Source organism: Arachis duranensis, chromosome 9 (genome assembly GCF_000817695.3).
Source record: "Arachis duranensis cultivar V14167 chromosome 9, aradu.V14167.gnm2.J7QH, whole genome shotgun sequence".
Lineage (NCBI taxonomy): Eukaryota > Viridiplantae > Streptophyta > Magnoliopsida > Fabales > Fabaceae > Arachis > Arachis duranensis.
Window position 1 is genome coordinate 109,433,658 of NC_029780.3, and position 19,888 is coordinate 109,453,545.

At 32.0% G+C, this 19,888-nt stretch overlaps 2 protein-coding genes across 2 annotated transcripts; both read left to right on the top strand.

The window, feature by feature from the left end:
* The first annotated feature begins 690 nt into the window (after nucleotides 1-690).
* LOC107466984 (phosphoglucomutase, chloroplastic) lies at nucleotides 691-6,706 on the top strand. Its single transcript, XM_016085982.3, has 22 exons — nucleotides 691-981; nucleotides 1,067-1,132; nucleotides 1,727-1,771; nucleotides 1,858-1,950; nucleotides 2,052-2,104; nucleotides 2,318-2,369; nucleotides 2,466-2,534; nucleotides 2,716-2,784; nucleotides 3,274-3,396; nucleotides 3,504-3,556; nucleotides 4,119-4,197; nucleotides 4,288-4,352; nucleotides 4,430-4,497; nucleotides 4,753-4,871; nucleotides 4,955-5,029; nucleotides 5,148-5,263; nucleotides 5,445-5,586; nucleotides 5,726-5,807; nucleotides 5,886-5,932; nucleotides 6,023-6,100; nucleotides 6,207-6,312; nucleotides 6,413-6,706. The coding sequence occupies exons 1-22, from the start codon at nucleotides 769-771 to the stop codon at nucleotides 6,478-6,480; spliced, it is 1,881 nt and encodes a 626-aa protein (XP_015941468.1). The 5' UTR covers nucleotides 691-768; the 3' UTR covers nucleotides 6,481-6,706.
* Nucleotides 6,707-14,332: 7,626 nt separating this feature from the next.
* On the top strand, nucleotides 14,333-16,022 carry LOC107467110 (gibberellin 20 oxidase 1). The gene is made up of 3 exons (XM_016086148.3): nucleotides 14,333-14,961; nucleotides 15,161-15,482; nucleotides 15,573-16,022. Exons 1-3 carry the CDS (start codon nucleotides 14,420-14,422, stop codon nucleotides 15,843-15,845), a joined length of 1,137 nt encoding a protein of 378 aa, XP_015941634.1. The 5' UTR covers nucleotides 14,333-14,419; the 3' UTR covers nucleotides 15,846-16,022.
* The last annotated feature ends 3,866 nt before the right edge of the window (nucleotides 16,023-19,888 follow it).

The following is a 19,888-nucleotide window of genomic DNA, read 5'->3' on the forward strand; positions in this document are numbered from 1 at the left end:
TCTTAATTAAAACAGAAAATGGATCTAATATAATCTTTTTCTTTTTAAAATAGAGATTAATTCAAATGTACACCCACACAAATATATATACACTTTTGAAAAAAAAATAATTATATAACATAAAAATTGCATTGATTTAAAAATAAATTTAGAAAGATCCTACAAAATCTATAATTCTAATATTAATCCCTTGCGGAGAGGACGGGTAACTAGTTCCTTGAAAACGATCTATACGACTTGTATTTGCAGTTGTCAGGAACCAAGCGGGGATCTGTAATAAATATAAATCTTAACCGTTCCTTAATCTACGAACCTAAGACGTTGCTTAATCTTAAATCATGGAGAGCTTCAAAAGCTGGTGACAATCACATGATGTTGTTGAACTTGAACGGTTGAACCCAAAAAGATAAGTGGCCCCACTTTACATGTGGCATTCATTTGTATCCCACCTCAAACCTCACACTCTCAGCTCAAAAATTAAAATTAAAAAATAAAATAAATATCATATCATATCAAAATTAAAAAGAAAAAAACGTATATAAATTAAATAAAAATATTATTTTTTAATTAAAATTAATCATTAATAAATTTATATATATAAATATAGTTTAATTTATTTTTAATATATACATTTTATATTAGAAGCTCATTTTTACGGTTGATTTTATTGTAATAAACACAAATAGAGACAAAGAATGAGTTCATCATCACTTAATCAAGCTCAACATCACTCAGCTGTGTCAGTGAGTGTCTTGTAACAAATTAACAATGGCGTTCTCTTCTTCTATGATTAACAGCTTCATCCTCTCTTCCTTTAAACCCCAACAATCCATCCTCTCTTTTCCCTCCATCTCGTATGGCGATTCCTTCAAACCTCGAAAGCCTCTTCTTCCCTTCAGAATCCGCTCTGTTCCAACCTTAATAAGAGCCACTTCATCCTCTTCTTTTCCCGCAACCATTGCTGAACCTGAAGGCATTAAGGTTTTCTTTCCATTCTCTCTTGGCACTTTCTTTTGTTTTCCGATGAACTATGAAATTCTAACCTCTTTCTTCTTGTGTTCTGAAGATTAATTCAATTCCATCCAAACCTATCAAAGGACAAAAGACTGGTACCAGTGGACTTCGAAAGAAGGTATTTGATTATTTCTGGTTTTGTTGACACGTGAGATTTGAGATTTGTTCCTTTGTTGTTTGTAGCAATAGAATCTGTGCCTCGCGGCACATTATTCTGTTCATAAATCATGTAATTATCTTCGTTGGAGTTTCAAGTTTGATCAACCGAGGTGATCCTTTGACTCCTTCGATGAATTTCTCTTCCAAATATGCTCGATCAAAAAGCTCTTATTTGGATTTCTCTCTCCCGTTTTCACTGATCATTGCTTAGGTGATTGGTAAAGTTATTGATCGACAATGTATCTAGAGTCTAGACTTGACAATGTAATAGAATGAAACTGTTATCTGTCGGGCGTTTAGCTTTGTGTGTATATATTTATGTTAATTGTGTAATAATGAAATTCTTACACCTCCTTATGCTAGCTAGCATCTTGTGCTTAGGCATGTTTATATTGATAAGTTTTGCTTATATTGTTGTTTACTAGTTAGCTGATAATGAGTTAAAAAGCTACAGTGTACGGAAAGCAAGTATTTACTGGCGCAACAGTAGATCTAGAAATCGAAATCTGATAGCGGTATTCCACTTATGATTATATGCATGATTGTTTTGCAGGTGAAAGTGTTTATGCAAGAAAATTACCTCGCAAACTGGATACAGGTTGGTAGGATTCCATTGGGTGTATAATTACATGTTTTATACATAGTTTTACTTTTTCATCTAAGTAAACATTTGTGCATATGTAGGCACTGTTTAATTCATTGCCTCCAGAGGATTACAAGAATGGTGTATTGGTGTTGGGAGGTGATGGTCGATACTTCAACCGGGAAGCTGCGCAGGTTAAGCTTTTGAATGCGTTGTTTTAGCGATCAAATGTAATTTTGTTAAGAAAATTGCTTACCCTGTATCTGATTTCTGCTGCTGTTCTCATTCACTTCAGATTATAATCAAAATTGCTGCCGGGAATGGTGTTGGAAAAATTTTGGTTGGACAGTAAGCATCTTAATCATTTGATTTTTTCAATGAATTTTTCTACAACAAATGTGAAGAACTTTGTAACACAAGATGGCAGTAAATGACATCATCATAAGGATAAAAAATCTTTGATGGACTAGTGCATCACCTTATTGTTCACACTCTTCTAGTGTGTATTAACCTGAATCTCTTCTTAATAGAAATTGAGGACAACTTATCTTTCTAATACAGGGAAGGTATATTGTCAACACCAGCTGTTTCTGCTGTGATAAGGAAGCAGAAGGCAAGCCAATCTAACTAACTCCCTTTTTCCCTGCAGTATTTTAGCATATACCTTTTCAGCTCACATGCTAATCATTTTTCTCTTATACTTTAACAGGCAAATGGTGGATTTATTATGAGTGCTAGCCATAATCCTGGAGGGCCGGAATATGATTGGGGTATTAAGGTGAGTAAATATTTTTTAATTATGGGAATTGACTAATAGGTTATTTGGTATTCCATAAACATAATAAATACAGCTCTGTCGCATAAAGAAGATTTGTCTTGATATATCCGTAGCCAATTTCCATGTTGTGTGTAAGTTTGCCAGTTGGTGTTTCTGATAAATCCTATTTTATTTACCCTAGTTTAATTACAGTAGTGGACAACCTGCTCCGGAATCCATCACTGACAAGATTTATGGAAACACACTATCTGTAAGTGTTTGTCATGCTGTCTTGCTTTTTGCATCCTTATTCTATTCTTTGAAATTATTGACTTGATCATATATTGTCTCGTTAGAGGATGAAAGTTCTCATGTAATATTGCCATTACCAATTTAGCACTTAATCTTTCTTCTTGAACTCCTTACATTACTCTATAGAATTAATTTGTTGGTGATGTTTTTCTTTTTTCATTTTCTTTTTTCTTGAATGGTGCTATTAATGCATCTAAAATCTTGCACACTATTTTGCATCATCAGCCTACCCTGTTCCTATGCGGGATTACTCTAATCAGCCACTAACATGTGCTATCTCTTTTTTTCCCTTCTAGCGAACATATAACTTGAGCTAGGCATGAAGAAAAATAGTTGATATTGATTGGGATACTCATGGAGGAGCATGACCTAGTGACCTGTGCTTTTCTTACCTTAAAAGTTTAATGAAATTTCTATTATTGGGCTTAGATATTCTGCATTCATGCAGATATCTGAGATAAAGATCGCTGATATTCCTGATGTTGACTTATCAAAAACTGGGGTTACAAAGTTTGGAAGCTTCAGTGTTGAAGTAATAGACCCTGTTTCTGACTATTTGGAGCTACTGGAGGTGAGAATAATTTGTCTGTATAATTAGAATCTAAGAGGACAATTCATGTTACTTGATCTTACTGCTATAGCTTCATTTTATTTATTTATTATTCTACTTCTGTGCAGAGTGTATTTGATTTTCAGCTAATAAGAAGTCTTATATCAAGGCCAGATTTTAGGTACAATTTTCTTCATATCTTAATTGCTAATGCTAACATTATGGGATTGCATGTCCCATTTTGTTTCGTATCTGGTTCTCCCCTTGGCCTCTTCGTCTCTTTGTTTCTCTGTCCCTTTTTTTTCTTTTCTGCTTTGCAGCTCTAATTTTCTACAATTGTTGCTTCACATATTCTTGTTTACTGTGGCATTAATGAAAGAAGTTCTCTGTCTAATACATTGCTCTCAATAATACGAGATTTCCTGTTTGACAAAAAAAAATTATTCTTTTAATGCACTGTGATATTTAGTTTCTAGTTTTTTCTGTTTAATCAATCTTATTTGTAACTAAAGAGGTTGACCTTTCTGTTCTTCCTTGCAATTCTTATGGCTTGACTTCCTGGATCTTGCATGTCTTTGTTGGTTGTCTAATCTTTCTTGGTTCTTCTTAAGATTCCATATATAAAATTTATCATGTTTTGAACAAAATGAGCATATCATGGCTGATGTATGTGGCTGGTTATTATGCTCACAATTTATGAAAGTCTCAGTCTTGAAATTCATTACATCTTTTTTATGTTTCAGGTTTACATTTGATGCAATGCATGCAGTTACTGGCGCTTATGCCAAACCTATGTTTGTTGATAAACTTGGTGCAAGTCCGGTATGTTTTTCCCTTTTAAAACCTTTTTTTAATGAGTTGAAAGTAATTTATTTGTAGTTGTTGATAACAGGTTTTAATTATGCAATGTAGGATTCAATCGCAAATGGAATCCCTTTGGAAGATTTTGGACATGGTCATCCTGATCCTAATCTAACGTGAGTTTAGCTCTTTATTTTATAAAATTGTCTTTTCACCCGAAAAAAATATGTTTGATGGATTGTTCATTGGACAGATATGCAAAGGATCTTGTCAACATTTTGTATGCTGAAAATGGTCCTGATTTTGGAGCTGCTAGTGATGGTATGTGAGTTTCATGAGTTTCTTTTGTTTGTTTCTCCCCATCTAATTTCCTCAGTAAACTATTAAAATTCTATTGTATTTGTTGTGCAAATATTGTTATGGTACATTTATGAGAAAGGATCTATCTCGTGTAATGTGCTCCACCACTATTTTTAACATATTGCAGAAGATGCAGTTGATATATGCTTGCACAACAATGTTTTGTCTGTTTACTAAATGTTGTTGAAGTGTTTCATTTTTATTGTTTTTCTCCAGGTGATGGTGATAGAAATATGATTTTAGGAAGACGTTTCTTCGTAACTCCTTCAGATTCTGTAGCAGTTATTGCAGCCAATGCAAGAGAAGCAATTCCATACTTCAAGGATGGTGTTAAGGTAGAAAATTTATCCACTCGTTACTGTTAGGTGTAAATTTTTACAGAGAAAAAAAATGCCATTTTCCTTCATTTTAATTTCAGGGTCTTGCTAGATCAATGCCAACAAGTGGTGCTCTAGATCGTGTTGCAGAGAAATTGAACCTTCCCTTTTTTGAGGCATGTTTTAATTTATTTTATTTTGTATAATTGTTTATATTTTCTAAAACTATTTTAAATGGAGTCTCATATATTTATAAGCACAGTTCTTTAATAACAAAGATGGACTTGGGTTCAGGTCCCCACTGGTTGGAAATTTTTTGGGAATCTTATGGATGCTGGGAAGTTATCAGTTTGCGGGGAAGAGAGTTTTGGAACAGGCTCTGACCACATTCGTGAGAAGGATGGCATCTGGTAAGTATTCCACATGTTTTTTTAAGTTTATATAATTTGATTTAATTTTATGTTTCCGGGCTACTATTTTGGTATATCTTGAAATTATTAGAATTCTGAAAAACAATGTTGACCATTTAGAATGGTAACGTCTATGTGTTCTCCAAGAAAAGAAAAATTGTTGTGTATCTTGTGTTTACAGGGCTGTTTTAGCTTGGCTTTCTATTATTGCGCACCGCAACAAAGACAAGAAGGCAGGGGAGAAACTGATCTCTGTGGCTGATGTTGTGAAGGAACACTGGGCAACTTATGGAAGAAATTTCTTTTCTAGATATGACTATGAGGTAGGTGTCATCATAGCTGCAATTGAAGTTTCATTTGTAACATGATCTTGGCATTTCAGTTTTATCTTTTGATTTTCTTAGTAAAATGAGTATGGTTAAGTGTAATGGTTTATTTTACAAATCCATCTCCTTCATGTAGGAATGTGAATCTGAAGGTGCCAATAAGATGGTAGCATACCTACGAGAGACTGCATCAAAGAGCAAGACTGGTGATAAGTATGGTAAGTTGCTACTAACAATTTCTCTTAATCTTGATGATCCTTTCTTGTGTATATCATAAGTGTGAAATTCTCTTGCAGGAAGCTATGTCCTCCAATTTGCAGATGACTTCACATACACTGATCCTGTGAGTTTTCACATTGGTTTACATCTTTTAATTTAAGGTCAAGAAATTATGATTCTTGCTTGATATGGATCCAACTTATTAAATGTGTAGGTAGACGGAAGCGTGGTATCAAAACAAGGTGTTCGGTTTGTTTTTAGCGATGGCTCGAGGATTATATATCGTTTATCAGTAAGTGACATCTGTTTTATTTCCCCACCATTTCTCCCTCAAGAATCTGAAATCCATAGTGGAATTTATGTACCACTAAATGCAAATGTTTGCTATATTTTTTTAGGGAACTGGTTCTGCAGGTGCAACTGTTAGAGTTTACATTGAACAGTTTGAACCTGATGCCTCCAAACATGACCTTGATGCTCAAGTTGCCTTAAAACCATTAATAGGTTATATTCATTTCCAAGCCAGTAACTCTGATGTGCAGATTTGGTATTAACTGTTTTGTTTATCATTTTTTACACCATTGATTTTTCTATTGATATGCAGATTTAGCACTATCTCTGTCAAAGCTCAAAGACTTCACAGGAAGGGAGAAGCCTACAGTGATCACATAATGTACTTTATGTTAATTGTAATATTGCATATGAAGGTTGGTTGTCAAATTCAGTTTTGGTTACTCAAGCATTTTGGAGCAATATACGTATGGTAGTTAACTTATTTGTCAAATATGGAGGATTATTTATGTACCAAAATAATGTATTGTAGTGACAATAATTTTGTGCTCTGCAAAAGGAGCTGATCTATTTAAAATTTTGTCCAATTACATTATGGAGAAACTAGAGTTGCATCTCAAGTATGTTCTATGCAGTAAATACTAAATAGTTAGTCTTCCAATTTTAGTATCCCTTATTTTATTTTTTGATATATCCTTAACAAGTCAAAATTTGACGTCTTCACCTATATAATCCTGAAGGGTAGAGGGTTTGATTGGGTAAATTTTTACAAAATTTTTTTAAATATAATTTTTAAAGATTTTATAGAAAAAATAAAAATAGTTTTATGTTTAGACATTTCATATAAAAATATTTTTTAATTTATTAATTATGTTTAAGTACAATATAAAAATATTTTTTGTTTATTTATAATGATAAAAATAGTTTTTTTAAATAATTTTTTTAAAAAAAGATATAAATTATAATTTAAAAAATATTTTTTTATTATTTTTATTTTTACTATCAAAATTTTGTTAAATATATTAAAAAATAATTAAAAAAATTCTAACAAATATAATGACACCTAAATAAACTCAGAATACTATCTTCAAAAGAGAAACATTATTTTTTTTTCCTGTTAAGTGATATTGTCAAGCATGATCTTTTATTATTTAATATTTTTTTATTTCACTTAAAAAATATATAGTAAAATATCACACTTTTTATTTTTTTTATATTAAAGATAGAGAAATTCGAATCCGCAACCTTTTAGGTGAATATGGAAAAACTATGCCATTTGATTTATAATTCATTGACAGTATCACACTTTTTATCACCAGAAAAAAATTGAGAGAATTTATTTCTATACTAATATTCTTAAGATTTAGAATTAGTTGATTTTTTTACTTAAATATCAGACACAATATTTGTCTTTATAAAAAAGAAGCACAATATTTTATTTATAATCAAATTATTTTGGCTTAAATACGTTCTTAATCTTATCACATCAACATGTAGCTTGTCATAATAATATTTAACAAAACAAACTAAATAAAAACATTTTAAATTGTATTAAAACTAAAAGAAAAATTGACAAGGCCAAAACAAACAAATAAAAAGAATTATTTTATAAGAACCAAAAACTTATTTAACTCAACTATTTTCTATATTTTTATAGGATTCCAACATGCAAGAGTCCCGATCAACATTTTGTCAAACAATTTTCCACTTATTTGCAAAATGATATGACCGTGAGGTTTGAAGTTTGCAGTAAAAGTAATGTAAAGGTGATTGTTGAGGATGATAAGTGTGAGCTTATAGATGGATATATACGAGACAATAATGAATGACAGCAACATGGCATGATTCATTGATTCTTGGTGGTAAGGCCCATGGCTTATAGAGGTTACAGTGACCCGCACATATTGCTTGTCTCTTGTGGTGGTTCAGACATGGCAAGGTGGCTATCTTAACAAGATCATATGAAAAGATGTACTTCCTTCTCTCTCTCTATCTCCCTTCATCCCTTCATCTCATGACCTCGTCAGCTTTCCATAACATCAAATCTGCCCAATCAACCAACGTTACTTTGGACCATTATTATTTCATATTATCTCCCAACTTTATTTATTTATTTGCATGTGCTTGCCAACCCAAAGCTATGTGCACAAGCAAAATTAATTAGTAACTAATGATAGCATATTGTAGAATGTCATATTTTCTGATAGATAAATACTCATGTGCAATTGTCTTTATCTAAAGTTGATAGTTGAGATATGTTAGACAACAATTTAGTCAAACATATCAAATTATTAACAAATGCACATGAATTTTCACGTTTTTGATAACTTCAATACACTGATCTATACACTACTGAGAAGCAAAATGAAGCAATATGAGTTCCATTATACTAATTGCATTTTGCCTTAGAGAAGCAAAATGAACACTACTTTGAAAGTTTTTCAACCAAAACTTAAGTTTCTTGCTGAGATCCGGATTATGTGTTTGATCTTGAATGAGACAGTATTTCTTCTTGAAGACAGATATTGGCGTTTGACTTAGAGACACAGTTACATACATGGCCAAAATAATAATGAGAATCTAATTGTATATTCAATTATTTCAGGTGAGAAATTAAAGTTGGATTGTGCTCTAAACTTATCTTGTTCTTCATTAGTTGACACACCAGAACCACTACTTTGAGGTGCTAAGCCATCATGCATTATTATTCTAAATTAAGATAACTTTGAGGATGATAAATTTAAAACAGAGATTTCAAAATCTTCATGCTAGTAGTGGAGGCTGATCAGAAATTTGACCAAATTTGGTGGCCTCCGATCCATTTGTCAGATATTTGTATTCTGTGTTACGTTCTTCCATAACCAATTATGTATTATACAGGGGCGGAGCTACGTATAAAGAAAGGGGGTAATTGTCCCCCTAATTTTAATTTTTTACATGTAAATTAGATGTAAATTTTAATTTAGTCCTCCTTAAAATTTTATTTTAGTCTTATTTTATTGTGTAAATATTTTTTGCTCTCCTCTAATATTTTATCTAGCTCCATCCCTAGTATTATATGCAAAATATCTTTGTGACTGCTACTAATTAATTCATGTTTGAATAGGTAGTTTTAATTTGTTCCTAGCAATGCTGAACTATAGAAACTGGAGTTAGTTGAAAAGTAGAACAAACATATCTAGCCTAAAATTTGTTAAGACTATGAAGTCAATGATTGATCTATAAATAGAGTGCCGCAATAAAAAAAATCTCGACAAGTCAACACCGTCAAATGGATTAATGGACTCTACATAATAATTGTGTGAAGAAACTAAGATCAAAGAATAAATTTTAAGATAGAGGAACGTACATATACCACGAGATCTTGTCGGGTACCATGTACCCAAGTTGTAACTGCAAAAGAAAAGAAAATGGATTGGAATTACTCACCAGAAAAAGAAAATTAAAGAGAATCAGTATGAGCACCAAAATGAGGTTTAACATCAGGCATAGTAAAACTCTTCGAGACGCAGAAATTTTTGCGGGGACTGGCCCGAATGAGGATGGGGACGGGGGACAAAATTCCCCTGAGGCGGGGACTCGAGCAGGGATCTCCATCCTATCCCCGCTAATCTCCGAAATTCATAAATTTACTAAATTATCCTTAATAGTTTATTTTTCATATATGTTTTTTAGTCATTTCACACATATATATATAGAAATCTAAAACTCCTAATCCTCATTTGTATAGCTCTTCTTTAATTTAGAAATCTCTAACGTTGTCCATACTCCATCCAACCTCTCTGCAGCCACCTTCTCACCGCATCATCACACCTCATTGTGCCATGATTCTCACCGCGTCGTGTTCTCTATTTGTGGCGTTCATTTCCGTAACTTTATCGTCGTGTCCATTCTCCTCTCTATTGCCGCGTCTCCCACCTTATCCACTTCTCTATCCTTTGACTCGCCGTTGCGTCCCCCCATTGCGTCATTTCGAAAGAAGTCACTGTCTTGTTGTTTAAACTTTTTGTATAAAATCTTGTTATTTTTGTATAGAATGAATACTTACATCTTTATTCATATGAAAATTAATAATTAGTTAGAACTATCAGATAGATGGAAAATGGAGTCCCCGCAAAAAATAAAATCCTATGAAAAATAGAGATGGAGAACAATATTTTTCCAAGGCGAGGAATAGGGACGGGGACGGAGAATAAATCTGGAGACGAGAATGAGGAGTAGGGAAGTATCTCCCGCCCCACCCTACCTCATTGACATCCCTATTTAAGATAGAATAATGATGCTTAAGTTTCTACGTACAACACATAAAAAGTAAAAGAAGACAAAATTGCATCTGATGTTACTTTGACTTTATAACACTAGTTGTTAACCTTTTGTCTAATTCAAAATACGAAAACATTCACATGCTTTCTTATAAAGTTGATAGTTAAAATTTGTTAGATAATTTAATATATTAAATTAAATTATTATTTAATAATTTTTAACTATTAATTTTATATAAAAATAACTCCATATAAATTTTTATTTTAAAAATAACATTGTATCACTATTTATTACATAGTAGAACGACTATTTAATTATGAAAAAATAATATATCAAATTACAAAAATATTATATGTATACTAAAAATTAATTATAAAAATAATTATTATATATTTATATATAAATATTAATTATCTAATATAATAAAATTATCAATTAAGTCTAAATTTTAAATTATCAAATTTTAATCAAAATATGTAATGCACCTTTTACAAATAAACATTATTAAATGCTCTCAGATTAAAATAAAAAAAATTACTTTGTCCAACTAATTTATGTCATACATACTACTAAAATACTATTATTATATATAAATATTTATTGATGACTTATTTTTCAATTAATATATTAATGGAAAAGTTATAATTTTCACGTATAGCACCGAATAATGTTTCTAGTAGGTGTATGTTATACAATTTTCATTTGAAATACATTCTAAACCTCAAACATTAGCATCTTTATATATAAAAAAAAATTAATTTTTAGATACAAGTGTTTTGCATTTACAAGTTTAATAAATTTAAACGAAATCCACTCATTAAAACTCATCTATTAAACGCGCCGCTTGTTACGTGCCTTTTTAACAGAATTTTAAATCAATTCAAATCAATTAACGCATAAGTATATAACTTCCATTTTTCAAAAGATCTCGTTTCTTTTTTCGAGTTTCTTGCCAAATTTGTTGGATCTCCTTCAGCTCTTTGCTTCGTTTTTTTTTTATTTTCATGATTTCTGAAATCAAGCTTTGAAATCGTTTTGAAGATAATTGAATTTTAGAAATACACCCATTCTTGATGGTTTGCGTTTTGATTGAGGAAGAAGACGAAGAGTGAACGTGTTGTTGAAAGAGCGCGTGTTTTTTTTCGACTTAAAGCAACTTGTATAACTTGTAAGCCAAAAAGGTTTGTATGTGTAGAAGGCCTCTAAAAAAAGGAAAAAATATAGGAAGTCAGCAATTTTATTAAATTATGGTCAGCATGTAATTAGTAAAATAAAAATAAGTAATCCCACATCATTAGATGATATCTCACACAATTAAAAACATCGTTAACACAAAAATTGCTAACTCCTAGCACTCCTAACAAAAAAGTATTGCTATCACAATAATAGTTCCATTTGAAATACCTAATTATTCAACAAAGATAAGGAGAGATTATCTCAATTAAATTAATTTAATTAATACACATATAATTCGGTTCCCACGGAAGATACAGTCCTCATTTCAACTCTAAAATTCTCCGGGGTCTTTATCTTCATCTCAACGATTTTTTTTTTTGTCTCCATATGCATCTGTATTGTGATCTTCGAATATCTTTATAGATATCTAAATTTACGAATTTTCGTTGTCATTTCTAATTGAAGGAGACATTACAAAACTCTTTCTATTATTTGCGAGCATATAAATATAAATTTTTATCTGTATGCAAACTAAATAGTTTGATATGATATGAAGCTCATCTAAATCTGAGTTTAAACATATAAATGTCGACCATGATACTAGATAGTGTGGTACTGCTTTTCCCACTGGGAAAACATGCACTAACTGTTTATATAATAGAGTGATGATAACGTAAATCGCAGTTGGTGTGGCAATGGAAGTAAGATGGTGATGGAAACTGACACATTTGTGTCCCTCGCAATTATGGAGGAAAGAATACCAAGAGAGGGTTGCTTAATGGATGGCTTAATGAGTAATAAAGCTGCCCAACTACAAGAACCTCATGAGCTTTGGGCCTTACTATTACAAGTATAAAGTGGGTTCCATGTATTTTCATCACAAACAGATAGGACTCTTGTTTTTCTCCTTGTTTTTTTTTTCCTCCCATCAAACGTAGAATCATGATTTGGGTAGTGGGTCATTTGTTGTTTTAGAAATTTTAAATTTGTTTAATGGTTAGTTTATTAGTCTAAAGTAAGTGTTTAGGAATTCGAATTTTATCTGGTGTATATAGTAATTTATTGGTCAACAATAAACCTTTAAATAAAGCTTCAATTCGCAATACCGTAAAAAAAAACTAAAAAGAGAGTACAATAATAGTATTTCCAAATCTAATTTAGTGGCACTAAAAGATTTGGTCTAATAGCATCTACGTGTAACTTGTTTAAAAAGTATATGAGATTCAAATCATGGTTATGACTAGAAAGTGATTATTATAGAACTCGTGAGAAGAAGGAGTATGATGCAGGAGCAAAAGCTACTTTGATGAATGATGACATGAAATTCTCTATATATGTGTGTCATTTTGTTGTTCTTGTAACTTTAGCTGACACCAGCAGAAAAAAACCTTAGTCCCTTTAAGTGTCTTCACCCTACTCTCCCATATATATTAGGCATTGGACACTCCTAATATTAGTTCCACAAGATCTGCCATTTGATCCAAATCTAATAATCCAATTGTTCCGTAAATTTCCAATAAGATTTATCATTAGTATTAGTATACTAACAAGTGTTATATTCATGATTCAGTTTTGGTAGAGACACATGATAGTGGCCTAGTGGGACTAGTCAGTGTTAGTAGTTAGTACTTGTGTTTTTGCCTTTCGTAATATGTATCAACTTACTGCAGTTGCTTCCCCTTAAAAAGGTTCAAGACCTCTCTCAAGCATACAATGAGTTGAGGGTGGGAAAGTGGCAACAAGCACTATGAAAATTAATAATCACACATTCTACATATGAAGTCCATCATAAGGGTTTTAAGACAGTCTAAAAGTACTTAATAATCGCTGTATCATTTAATAAATACTTGTACTTATAAGACCAATAGATAACTAAATCAAATAATAAAAATTATATATCATGATATTAGATGTACAAATATTTTTTTAATCAAATCTAATTAAATTGAGATAAGCCCAAACAAAAAAAATGTATCTATGCATCGTTGTTCTGCTTCTCTTTGTTTTTTAACATAAAAAATTTTGTTAAAGAGCACAAAAATTTAATAGTATAACCCAAAATTTTCATATAATATAAAAAATTTTGCATATAACACGTAAATTTTTGTTGTAAATGTATTTTATTAGTTGAGTGAGTTAATAGTTTGGGTATGTGATTTTAAAAAAAAAATTAATATTGTGAGTATTTTATTAGTTGAATGTCTAAGTTCTAAATACGTGATTCTTCATTTTTCTTTTTTTTGTATCGTAAATATTTTGTTAGTTTTTTTTGTTTATTCAAACGGTGTACAAGACGGGTTCGAACTCTCGACACTTACTTAAGCGGACGAGTGAGCTGTCAGTATATATCTTGTTAGTTGGGTGCTAATATTTTGAGCATATAATCCTTAAAATTTTTTGTATTATGCATAAAAAATTTCTATAGTCTAATTTTGAAGATGAAAAATAAAAAAAATGACAAAAATTTTAAAAAAGCAAGCATACAATAAACGAACTTAATTGGACTTGATTTAATAAGTACTTGACTGTTTAATTTTATTGTAAAACATATTAATCTTAGTAAAATTAACATTAAAATCATATCATTAAAAAAATATATTTATATAAAAATATTAAGATAATAATTGAGATACAATAGATGATTTAATATATTTGATTAAACTAGCTGATATAATACCCAAGAATATTCAAAAAACAACAAAAATGGCTTTGTAAAAAAGGAGTACTAGGACACGAGTACTCCATGAAATTTGTACGAAAATAGTGAAGGTGTGGGTGCTTATATAAGATTCCAATATTTGTTCTACAATTTCCTCAACAAACGGCCTTAGCTTTTCTTTCATCGCATCTCTCTAACTCTTTCTTCTCCTTCTTGAATGCAATGGTTAATGCAATGGCAATAGACTGCATGCACTCCATCCCTCAACCACCAAAAGAATCCCCATTGGTGTTTGATGCCTCCGTCCTCAGCCACCAACTCAACCTACCGTCACAATTCATTTGGCCTGACCATGAGAAAGCCTCCGTCCATGTCCCTGAGCTTCAGGTCCCATTCATTGATCTCGGAGGCTTCCTTTCTGGCGATCCCCTCGCTGCAATGGAAGCCTCAAGCCTTGTTGGCGAAGCATGCCGGAAGCACGGCTTCTTCCTTGTCGTCAACCACGGCATAGACAGGAACTTGATCACCGATGCTCACGCTTTGATGGATGATTTCTTTGAGCTTCCCCTGTCTCAGAAACAGAGAGCTCAGAGGAAAACAGGGGAGCACTGTGGCTATGCTAGTAGCTTCACCGGTAGATTTTCTTCTAAGCTTCCATGGAAGGAGACACTCTCCTTTCAATACTCAGCAGAAAAAAAACACTTACCCAACCTTGTCAAGGACTACCTTTGCAGTAAACTGGGCAAAGAGTTTGAGCAATTCGGGTAAGCATAACTAAATAATAAATGTAGTTACTAATTAAACACATTCTAAATTTAAGCCAAACTTAGTTTGTCTAGTAGTCAGTTTACTCGTTCGCTTAATAACCAACTACAAACTCTTAGATAAAATTCAAAATTCAGATCCACAGACTAGTCCTTAGAGCATTGTAAATTTGACTTGACATGACTTACATACATGCAGGAAGGTGTATGAGACGTACTGTGAGGCAATGAGCAATCTTTCTTTGGGGATAATGGAGCTTCTGGGGATGAGCCTTGGAGTTGGCAAATCGTATTTTCGAGAATTCTTTGAAGAGAACAATTCAATAATGAGGCTCAATTACTACCCTCCTTGTCAAAAACCTGACCTCGCCTTGGGAACTGGACCTCATTGTGATCCAACATCCTTAACCATTCTCCACCAAGACCAAGTTGGTGGCCTCCAAGTTTATGTTGACGATCAGTGGCACTCAGTTACTCCGAATTTCAATTCTTTTGTCGTCAATATTGGTGATACCTTCATGGTATGCAACACTATACATACTTAATCACATAATTAATGGTTTAACCTCCTAATATGTATAATTGTTTTGGGTTTGTATGCTGATTACTAGGCTCTTTCAAATGGGAGATACAAGAGTTGTTTGCATAGGGCAGTGGTAAATAGTAAGACAACAAGAAAATCACTTGCTTTCTTTTTGTGTCCAACAAGTGACAAGCTTGTGACGCCACCATGTGAGTTAGTGGACAATTTGAGCTCAAGGCTCTACCCTGATTTTACATGGTCCATGCTCCTTGAGTTTACTCAGAAGCACTACAGAGCTGACATCAGAACCCTTGATGAATTCAGCAAATGGCTTCAACGGAAGGACGATAAGATTATTTGATGAGGGAAAGGCATTAAACAAGAACAAGCAGCATTGAATTGGAGTTTCTTCATGTTTTGAGTATGCTAAAAAAAATGTTTAAAAAAAATCAATAAGCAAATCTTGTCAGGTAATTTTGTAATTTTAATTTCATTATATAGAAGGGTATCTCCTTCTAACGTGAATATGTTGATTATATGTTAAATTGAAGCAAGTTTGTATGAATGTATATTGAAACCTTTAAAAGGTTAATTACGTAAGCGTTTGATCAAACAAAGACTTTAAACTTCCATGTAAATATTGTAACAACATTTCCTTATAATCAATCATCACTAATACCAGGCTATATTAGGTTGGAAACAAAGGTTAACACCTAATAATCCTAATTAATGGTGATTAAAAACTTAAAATATTAAAATGATGCTTTAGTTTACCAGTACATGTGATGTCACAATTCTCAAGCATCAAACCAATGATCTTTCAATATCTTGGAGGCCCTTGGACATATGTAGGAGTAAGGTTAAAACTGGCAAATAAATCCAATAAAAATAGGTGGCCCACTATTTGAATGATTCGGTGGAATTGAAAGCTAAAATCCAATGACGATTATGTTGTTATCAATTTTGGAGGTTTAGTAATTTAGAATGCTAGCTAAAGTTCGCTAATCTTTGTCCTTTTCCCTGTCTTTAGATGCTAAAACATTCTTCTCATGATTTTCTTTTCTTTCATTTATTTTCCTCATTTTAAATCTTATGTCTTATTATGAATGTAATAAAATTTTATACAGAGATATAGCTACTTAAAAAAGGTAAGTTAATCTCTATGTATTTAAATTTAAAAATAAAATACCACTTGTGACCGATGAGAATACAGTTTGTATTCAAATGGCACATTCGCCAGTTTCACTCACAATACTGTTTTATTCCTCTCATTTTGGCACAATCTAAGACCCATAGAATTTCTATTACCGCTTGCTTGCTCATCACGTGAGTAGAATGAGTACATTAACATGAAATAATCAAACTTAATGATAATAAAAATACTGCAATGAAGCTCATCACGTGAGCAGAGTGAGTACATCAATAAGAAATAATGAACTTAATGATAACAAAAATGCTGCAATGAACACATTATTATAATTTATTTCTTGTTAAAAGCCTGTATTATGATTGGATAACTATATGACGCTTGTTTAGTTGTTACAAATCAGATTGATTACATAATACAATAAGGAAATAAATGAAGAAAGACATGCTTGCTTCAAACTGAAAAGGCTCAGCCGACAGGTCACAACTGAAGATAATGACAGTCCAATTCTCGTACTAAACCCTACACCACGTGCAAATTAAAACCATTTCATTTTCTCATACTACTTAATACTTATTTCTTCTATCTCACTATGTCTTCAATAAACGTAACCATTTCTTAATATTTGTCATTGGCCATAAATATTTTAGTCTCAACAGATAGAATAAAACTAAAAACTAGTTCAAGAAAACTATCAATTGATATGACTTTTTTGTGTGCAAAATCATTTAAAAAGACCAAACATTGCGGTGTGCAACACAGCTACGGTATCTTCTAAAACAACATTTTTCCTTAGTAGATCTTGGTCATATTATATAGATGCCTCCGATCCTATACGATCTTCACCTATATGTAATTAATATTCTTGTATTTGTAGCATCCCTAGTATCAGCTATTTGTCTATAAGTTCATTTACTTTTATATAATTCCACGGCCCAACCACAAACAAATAATGGTATCCTTAACATACTCCAAAAGAATAAGAAGCAACTAGCTTAATTAGCTGGTAATTAATTATGATTAAGCATGTTTGCATGCCCATAGAAAATATATTAGCTTCCATTGATATTCGGATTCGACCCCTTTGATCTCCTTGACCCTTCAAAATTATTTTGTTAACTATTATTCCAGTTCCACCAAGAGTTGTTTTTCATGCACCATTTGGCCAAAAGAGTGAGGTAGGGTAGCTGATAAGTCCAATGTGAATCAAAATGGTAACCATTAAAGTGACATATATATATATAATAAACAAATGGGATTGGAATAACAACTATTTTACAAATTAAAGAATTGATGAATAACAACTATATGTAATAGTATAATTTTAAGATCCATGACTATTTAGATCATATCATCATAGTCTATCACCAAGCTAAATCTCTTGTGACTGCAGATGTTGTTGATTGAAATAAATGTTTTTGTCTTTATGATAATTTCCATTGGTTCATCAATAAGGACAAAACCTCAATAATTTTTTCATTTTAGTCAATAAAATACAATAATAGAAGAAAGAAAAATAGGTGTACGCACCCCCTAGGCCTATTGATCATTGAGATTTGATATAATTATATTATTCTTTTAATAAGACAAAAGGAAATAACTATTTATGAGTATGCTCACACAAGAGATTGGTTAACTTGCTATGACTAATTTGGCACTACATTAGTACTACAAAAGGACAAATTAAAATAAAGCATGATCGAATCGAGTTGCTGAATGGGGAGTTGGGACCCCTCGTGTTCTTTTTCCTGCCTCCTCCCATCAATTATATATATTTTTCGTTTCCTTTTTTTAACAACATCTAAATTTATTATAAAAAAATTTGATTCCAAAAAATTTGAGTACTCGAATTTAATCATATGATTATAATTACAAAAGAAAAAATTGTATTCTCTTTTCACTTTAAATCTCATCCATAATTACGTGTCTAACTAATACACACATTTATTAGGGGTTTAATCAAATAATAATGCAGGATGAATATCCGATTTTTCTTCTATGGCCTATTTGTCACTTGTTTTGTAGTTTTGCTATATGGTGATGAAATGGGTTGGAGAAAGAACCGACAAAGCTTCAACAAAATAATAATCAATTTCCATGCATGTCATGACTCATCCCTTAATTTTTCTAAATTTTAGAGAGGAAAAGAGATCATACTAATGGGTAGATTGATAGGACTACTCTTATTCAAAACACTGGCTAAGATTTAAAGTTGGCCACGTAATTTCAGACATTATAAAAATATGGCTCAAAATGGCTTCCATTCGTTAGTTTTGTTTCTTCTGATGTTCGGTTTCGTTTGGAAAATGGGAAAATTGAGTGCTCGAAAACGATGCTTGCTTATAACTATTGCATTATGTTATGTCATGATGAGGAACGTATGGTCGTATGGATATGCTACGCATATCTCTATTCAAAATCATGACACCTTCACGTATTATGTATTTAAAATTTTGAATACAGTTCTCTTTTTTTTTTTTATCTCTTTTAATGCATGGTTTTTTCGGAATTTTATGTAAGCCAGTTTTCTGGTGGCTAAAGATATGGTGCCTAAAGGTGCCTAATGGTTGATCAACTAGTAGAGAAGTGACACATGTTATTGTTGATTATAGTGAGAAATACCCTCTAAAACGGTAATGAAAAATTACTTCAATGCTAATATATGTAAATTTTAAATATTTACTATGATGACAAATGGATAATTTTGTTATCAAAACAGACTTTTTTTCGTATGAGCTTTCCACTATAAAGACCAAGCATGAAAAAAAAATTAAATTGGAGGGGCCTAGAAAAAAATCAGTTATAAACTCAGAACTTCATCAAATTATGATAAAAAAAAGCTTCACCAAAAAGCCTATGGTGTTGGACTGGGTTCATCAAGTATGGTTGTTTGCCAATGAGCCTTAGCTTAATTGGCACAAGTTCTCTTTCTTACTAAGAGGTTTCAGGTTCGAATCTCATTATGTGTAAACTTGACTAAAAAAAGGAATATCATGTGTGTGTGGATGTGGTGTGTGTGAGTGTGTAACCTAAGATTGGGGTTGTCCAATCCATCAACCAAAAATAAAAAAAGTATGGTTGTTTTGAAACCCTCTTCCGCCGTAGGATCGCAGCTGAGCTGCCCTAAGTGAAACACATTCTAGCTTCCGCGATGGTCACCGCCCAGTGAACGCCGCCTTAATCTAGCGGCCTCTAGTATCACAATAACTATTCTATCGTCACAGGATGGTAGTGAATGATACTAATTGGCTAGCAAG